Raw genomic sequence first — 7966 nt, 5'->3', positions numbered from 1 at the left:
GAACACTGGCTCAAATTGCATCTACACAGCCTAACTGCAAGATTGATAACAGACATCTGAATACTGTTCTCTGAATACTACACTGAACAAAAATATAAACGCAACATGTAAAGTGTTGGTCCCATGTTTCATGAGGTGAAATAAAAGATTCCAGAAATGTTCCATATGCACAAAAAGCTTATTTATCTCAGAAGTTGTTCACAAATTTGTTTACATCCCTGTTAGTGAGCATTTCTCCTTCGCCAAGATAATCCATCCACCTGACAGGTGTGGCATATCAAGAAGCTGATTAAACAGCATGATCATTACACAGGTGCATCTTGTGCTGGGGACAATAAAAGGCCACTATAATATGTGCAGTTTTGTCACACAACACAATGCCACAGATGTATCAAGTTGAGGGAGCTTGCAATTGGCACAATGACTGCAGGAATGTCCACCAGGGCAGTTGCCAGAGAATGTAATGTTCATTTCTCTACCATAAGCTGCCTCCATTTTAGAAGTACATCCAACTGGCCTCACAACCACAGACATAAGTGTTGTATGAGCGAATGGCTCGCTGATGTCAATGTTGTGAACAGTGCCCCATGGTGGCAGTGGGGTTATGGTATGGGCAGGCATAAACTCCGGACAACGAACACAATTGCATTTTATATCGATGGCAAGTTGAATGCAGATACCGTGATGAGATCCTGAGGCCCATTGTTGTGCCATTCATCCGCCGCCATCACCTCATGTTTCAGAAATAATGCACAGCCCCATGTCGCAAGGATTTGACCAAGAGATGGATCTGTATTCCCAGTCATGTGAAATCTATAGATTAGGGCATTTATTTCAATTGACTGATTTCCTTATATGAACTATAACTCAGTAAAACCTTTCAAATATTCACATTTATATTTTTGTTCAGTAAAAATGTGACTCGTCATTCTCATTGTACCAATACAAAAAAAGCTTTTGACTGTAGCAATCAAATAAGACAATACAAAGTCCAGTCCACTGGATTTGGTGTTTTATTTTGCAGTTCTTTACATTTTAGAAAAAGAATCCAAGAATTTTCCCTCCTGTGTGTTTTCGTCTGGCTTCTTCGTGGTCCATGATGCCAGCTGAGGTGGTCAGCACAATGTATCTGAGGAGACAGACACAAGGTGTGTAAGACATGAGTTTATAAACATTCACAACAGGCAGAATGAAATCAATTCATGACAGGCAGTCGGGAAATTCTGAAAAACTAAAGTACATTAACATTTATAGACTAAGACCATGAAATGCCAGGAAAACAGTTAAGACAAAACCAGTTGTGCCCCTTCTAAAGCAACAACCGTCGGCTCAATTGATGCCATCCAACACTTAGGCAGGCATTTCCTAACCTCATCCTTCAAACACCTGCTCTAAGCTAATTGCAGCCCATCATTACCTTATCAAGACAACTGAAAACTAAGGGAACAGAGTTTAAGGTACTGTATTGCTCTCCACTCCTGAACCAGGACTACTTTCACACAATAATTATGTAACCTCCATTTATATTGTATGAAGGCCATTATGATCCTAAACATCCACCAATGCGTTTCCACTCAAGCAATGTTAGCAATGCATGTGGATGAAGCCTATCATAACACAAGAAATGCATCATGGCGGTAAAACTATTCCTGATCGTGACAATCCGAATCACATTCAATCTTTACTTTTAGAGGCATTCTCTTAGTAAAGCTAGATGCAACAGACGTTATGAAGTCATACAGGGTTCACATATATTGACAGATGGAATTTTACGACTTTCCACCAAATTTCCATGACCAACAATTGGCGGCATCTACGTACGTATAAAAGCGAGCGTAATGTGGTATCGACACCATGGAAGGCTGCTTTCTGATCACATGTACCATTTCCAGTTGTTGAGCAAGGCATTTAACCCCCCCCCAAAGTAGAATATATGTTAGGCAACTGTATAAAACATGTGGTCAACCGTCAGTCTGGAGAGCCACTGGGTGTGCAGGCTTTTGATCTAGCCCTGCAAAAACACAGAGCCAGTTTATCAAGGTTCGGTTGAGCAGCTCATTACTAAAATAGGGTTTGTTAAGAGGGGGACTGGAATAAAAGCCTGCACATCCATTAGCTCTCCTGGAGGATGGTTGACCACCCTTTATGGAAAACACTGCAACAACCACCAAATAAGTTTTATACTTTTTAGAAAATATTTGCTCATTCAATATATCAAATGGCTATGTAGGCTACAAATCTATTTATTCAGCCGTATCAAGCCCACTAATTTTCTTCAGGAAATGTAGCTTTTTGAGTTCAGCCATGTATCTTAGCTACCTTAGAAGTGTTTACTTTGCAGGCTGTCTAGCATCTATTGAGTTTCAATGTCCCATTCATTGGATGCCCAAATCAACTGGCAGTATATACAAAACATGTTTTGAAGCCATGTAATCCAAGAGGTCACATTCGTTTCTTCCTAAAATTAATGTTAACGATTCACAAATAATTTTGATTCACATGATTTGATTCAACACAACTGAATCGAATCCCATCTAATACAATGGCAAAGTGAATAATTTGTTTCATCAAAAATAAATAATTTAAATTAATCATATGAATTGTTAAAGTTATTCAACTTTGTATGGCCTTATTAGCAAGTGTGGAAAGTTTTTGGGACATGACAAAAACATTAATACTTGCTATCATTTGCTAAACCGTTAGAGGGTACAAGATATGTTTGGAATTGGCTACCTAGTTGCTACCTGTTCTCTATCATATTTTATAGACTAGGCCTACCTGCTGCTACAATGTCCAACGGTCTCTCTCCTTGAGCAATGGCCCACACTTCTCACATGCAGGTGACGCTCGCAAACACGTTTTTTTTTTTTTTACACAGACACGCTTAATTAAGTGTAATTCCGATCCTGTCTGATATGTTGATTTTTAAAATATTCACACTGTTCCTAAACAAAATACATTAACAGAAATAAAATTCAAACTTTTCCGAAACTTTTTGGATTTAATCATTTCCCAGAACTTTTCCAGGCCTGGAAAACACAATTTTAAAATTCCATGACCTTTCCAGGATTTTCATGACCGTACGAACTCTGATCATTTTGCCAAAATTCAGTCCATCTTCAGTAGCGCAAACCATATAAGTGTACTAAGTCACACCAACCAGGGTCCAACAACTCCCCCCCCTCCCCCGACCAGCTGGCCAAAATCTACTGGCCCAAACAGATTTTCTACTAGCCCGGATATGGGGTAGTTTATAAATGCATTAGGCTCACGCAGGACCTAGGCTGACATGCTTTCACTCTATTCAGCTAGTAATAAGCTACATTTGGTTATGATGGTAGATATTAAAAGATGTGTAATATAATGTAGCAATGCAAGACATTAGATTCTTTAAAATTGCATTGTATTATAATAAATTTAGTTTCTAAAGAATATAAATTGAAGATTATTATTTCCTCAAAATAGGACGTTGGCCATTAAGACGAGGGCTTTTCAAAAGAGACATCTGGCTACAGTAGGCTATCCAAGACGAAGGGCGGCAGGTAGCTTAAGTGGTTAAGAGCGTTGTGCCAGTAACCGAAAGGTCGCTGGTTCTAATCCCCGAGCCGACTAGGTGAAAAATCTGTCGATGTAACCCTAATTGCTCCTGTAAGTCGCTCTGGATAAGAGTGTCTGCTAAATGACTAAAATGTAAAAATAAATGCTAGGTGTCTTTTTGTAGCTTTCTTTTCGCAGACTAACAGTAGCCACTAGCCAGCCTATTGCAATTTTGTCAGTATTGAAGGTTTACTTCTGTAAATCACTTTCCCTAAAAAGAAATAAGCGCAGCGAGTAGATTGATGAACGCTCACTTTTTACTCTGGACAGCTCGCGTGTGCCATGTGAACGCATCAACTCATATACGGCTGAGTTCGAGAAGTTGCGAGTTGAATGAACCGCCAATTATATTTATTCCGCTTGTAGCCTTCAAAGGTTTTCTATGGCAGACTATGACACAGGTAAATGTCAAACATGGAATGCCAAAATGGGTCGACTATAGATGGGTTAGCTGACAACGTCAAGAAAACGATGCACATGTTTCAATGGGGCAGAAGTCCAGGTGTTGTTATGGATGGCCAGATAGCTAGCAACAATGGCAAGAAAATACCATGTGGGGAATCGTAAGTGACTCGTTTCAGCTAGTTTCATCTCGTTCTTGATATCATGTCTTGTTTTGAAGTGTTTTGACTGATTTCATGTCATTGCTAATGGCTCAAATTTGCTAGCTAGCCAACCACTGTAACAATGTATTTGAGACACAACAAGTGCTTATTGTTTCGAATTTATGTTTTCAATAAACATTTGAGACAAAATACAGTACAGTTGGGGACGAGTCATTGTGACACACCCCTTGGATTCATCAGTCCACACATCCCATAGATCAATAAATCTGCGACCGTGCCCTCACCACATCCACCATTGGACTTCAAGTAAAACCGAGGGCGATTTCTTGTCCATATTGTCAGAGCAGACTCAAGCATTCAACCATATTCACCCCCTTTCCCACATGCAGGTCAAATTGTGTTCAAGAGACTGCAGCAATCATATTTCCATGGTTACATTCAGTAGAAAGTGGGAGCAGACAGAGGACACTCAGTCCCAGGGATCAGTTGCCCATCCCGGACTTAAGTTTTGATAAGGGTTTTAGTCCCCGTCGCCCAGGCTGCCCTCATCTTTTCAAAGAAAGTGCACTTCAATGACTGTTCCAATCTCCAACCCAGCGAGCTCCCAGTGTCTTTAAATACTAGACTAGTGCTGCATTTGCTTGCTCTCGATATTAATCGGAAGCTGAACATTCCGGCATGGAAATAAAGGGCGATTAGTTTATTTGCTGTGAATCCCAAATAAATGTTCAGAGCTTTCAAGTCAGTGAAACCCGGGGCACAATTTTATACACCCCAACGGAGCACATTAACACGACATCAGGGATGCATTCATAAGTGAAACACCGTAGCAAAACGTTTTGCAACGTGCCACTAATGAATACATGCCAGTTCACAACGTTCCACTGCACAATCAGTGATAGGGCCACTACAACACTCATACCACCATTAGGGTGCTGCTGGTTCATTCTCACCCGAACTGTCTTGAGGGCAGGAGGTTGTTCTGCCACTTCTCCAGATCCTTCAACTGGAGGTCAAAACGAGGGCTGATCACACCACACTGATATGAGCAAACAAAAGAAAGGTTAGCAGTGCCAGATTCAAATCTACAATTATGCGTGGTCCTCTGTAGCTCAATTGGTAGAGCATGGCGCTTGTAACGCCAAGATAGTGGGTTCGATCCCTGGGACCACCCATACGTAAAAATGTATGCACACATGACTAAGTCGCTTTGGATAAAAGCGTCTGCTAAATGGCATATTATTATTATGCAGTTAGGTTGATCATGCCACAATGCAGAATATGAGCAGGGGGAAAAAAACATGTCAAATAAGATGAGAAAAACAGAACGGTCAGATAGTCTACTATCAATCTACCACAATACAAAAGATGAGTAAAATGAAGCAGAATGGCACTCAAATTGTCTGATTGTAGCCCTTGTGATGCAGTATATTGAACATTTACCTTGTTCAGCCTGCCAGTGAGATTGACGACAATTTTCCCAGCTCTGTGGTCGTCGATGATCTCAAACTCACCAATGTAACCTGGGGAAACAAGGGAGGCAGGGAATCAAGACCAAGCAGACACACAGCATTGTCAACAAGATGTTACAGGGCTCGAACTCAGATCCCTCAACCAGGGGTAAGCAATTCCCCTCCTGGAGGGAAGCGGGTTATGCAGATGTCTGCACATTATTTTGCCCTCCCACTTGACTGGTCCTATACCACTTACAAAACAGAAGATACATTTCCGCAACTCACCGTGCTTCATCATGACGGTCAGGAAACGTACAATGACCTTAGAACACGGCCGGATCAGAACCTGGCGTTTCCCACGTTTCTCAGCATTGTTGATGCTTTTGAGCGCATCCGCAAGAACGTTCATGCGCACCATGATGCCTGTCGATCAGAAATTGAAAAAATAAAAGTGAAGGAGTAGTAAGGCAGCCAACTAATGCACAGCTTGCTAGTTACTAGTAAACATTCAGTCTGATAGTGGTTTGTTCTCCTAATAACATGCTGTGAAACTGGCAAGATAACGTTAGTAAAATATCTAGCTAGAATAGGCAGCTAACAGTAAGTTACAACTGACTGACTTAACAAATAAGTCAGCCAACAGATTGATTGTAAGCTAGCTCAAATGTAGGTAGATGGACATCATTGAGTATGCGATGACTATTTGATTATCGACTTACCTATGACATTGCCTAGCAAATTATTGCCCAACTAGCTAGCTAGCTAACGTTACGTGGTTACTTTGCTGAAGAAAATAGAAGGCTACCTACTAAGGTAGCAACCTCTAGACACATTATGCTATGCTAGCTATCCAAATTACCTGGTTAAAGCTAACCGCCTACATTTCACTGGACAAGACATAACACTTGAATGGCTAACGCTAGCGCCAACAATTTCAAAACTGGGACAAACGTTGGGTTCTTTGATAACAAATTAGAAGAGGTTTGCACGGCCATGCAGATACATTTAAGCACCACCATCGTGACTGTCTACCACGCATGGAAGTCTTCATGTACGGGCCAAGCTGGCTAGCAGAGTTGGTTAGTTAGCCAACCAAACTGTACTATTCAAAATTTCTTCAACATTTACTATTCCACATCTTGACAACAAAGCAAATTTGTCGACTAATTAAGAACACACCGAAAGGAGCCTAGTAGTATTAATTGTCGGGTTTTATTAATATGCTCGAACTCTAGCTACCGATACAACACACCAGTAAACCGGACAGTGATGGAGACTTTACAAATCACAAGGCAAAACACCAACATCTCACACCATATCGACACAATAACCGTTTCATGACATTAGTACATTATTAAACGTTTATATAATTTCATAAATTGTGTTTTAGACGCCTGGATGGGTTAGATTTGGGAAAGATTGACAATGAGATTTTAGAGGGGGCCCTTACCGGTTCTGCAATATGGCGGAAAGAGGAAGTAGCAAGAACTAGCGATGCATTATGGGCACAAATCTAAGATTTCTTACGACTAGCTCACGCGATCACCAGCCGAAAAACACTGGGTTGATGAAAACTTGATAGAAAATAAGTTTGATAATTAAAAATATATATATTATATTTATTCAGACAGTGATTTCGATGCAAATGCATCCTTATTTTATATATTATATTTATTCAAACAGTGATTCTGATGCAAATGCATCCTTATTTTACAGCCTCGTGATTTTATTTACCCTTTAGTCTAATGCAAACACACTTCCAAGTTGATAAAACAGAAGCATTCGATATATATTGCTGATTCAAAAGCATTCAATTCATATTGCTGATTATATTTGTGCAAGAAACAGAGATGTCTAAATTACAGACAAATCTACCAAGATCTTTCAATTGTGTCGGTAAGAAAATGTAAATGTCCAAAACATATTACAACCTTTCTAAAACATCTCTGATGTCTCTCTTTTCATATTTACAGTGGTAGTTGGGAATCTGTAATACTTTTCAAACTATAGTGTCTTTGTGGGGCTTTGGTTTACATCTAAAAGATCGCCAACTGGTGGTTGGAGTGTGGGAAATAAATACAGCATGATGTTTTACCAGTAGGCCTACCGAGTAGACTACGCTTTACTGAAACCTGCTGGTGGAGATTCTTCTTTTAATCTCAGAGCTTCTGAATTTGAGGTCGAATTTAAAATAATAATGATTTATTAACAGGGGGTTAAATCAAAGAGAAAGTAACAAATCTCACTCTGAATAGGTTTTCAAGGATAATCCAAACTTGTATTTATTGTTCTGTATTCAATTCAACATACATCCAATATATAATGCATGTTAAGTTATAGTTCTGTTTA

The 7966-nt window shown here is 39.9% G+C and overlaps 1 protein-coding gene across 1 annotated transcript; it reads right to left on the bottom strand.

Annotated features, from left to right (window-relative positions):
- Nucleotides 1-995: 995 nt before the first annotated feature.
- On the bottom strand, nucleotides 996-7092 carry LOC311124821 (small ribosomal subunit protein uS8). Its single transcript, XM_084198918.1, has 4 exons — nucleotides 5903-7092; nucleotides 5607-5686; nucleotides 5117-5202; nucleotides 996-1129 (listed from the first exon to the last, which is right to left on the bottom strand). Exons 1-4 carry the CDS (start codon nucleotides 6033-6035, stop codon nucleotides 1036-1038), a joined length of 393 nt encoding a protein of 130 aa, XP_084055044.1. The 5' UTR covers nucleotides 6036-7092; the 3' UTR covers nucleotides 996-1035.
- Nucleotides 7093-7966: the final 874 nt, after the last annotated feature.

The sequence above is a fragment of the Coregonus lavaretus genome (assembly GCF_964263955.1).
Source record: "Coregonus lavaretus genome assembly, contig: HAP1_SCAFFOLD_276, whole genome shotgun sequence".
NCBI classification, from domain to species: domain Eukaryota; kingdom Metazoa; phylum Chordata; class Actinopteri; order Salmoniformes; family Salmonidae; genus Coregonus; species Coregonus lavaretus.
This window is presented reverse-complemented; position numbering and strand designations above follow the sequence as displayed.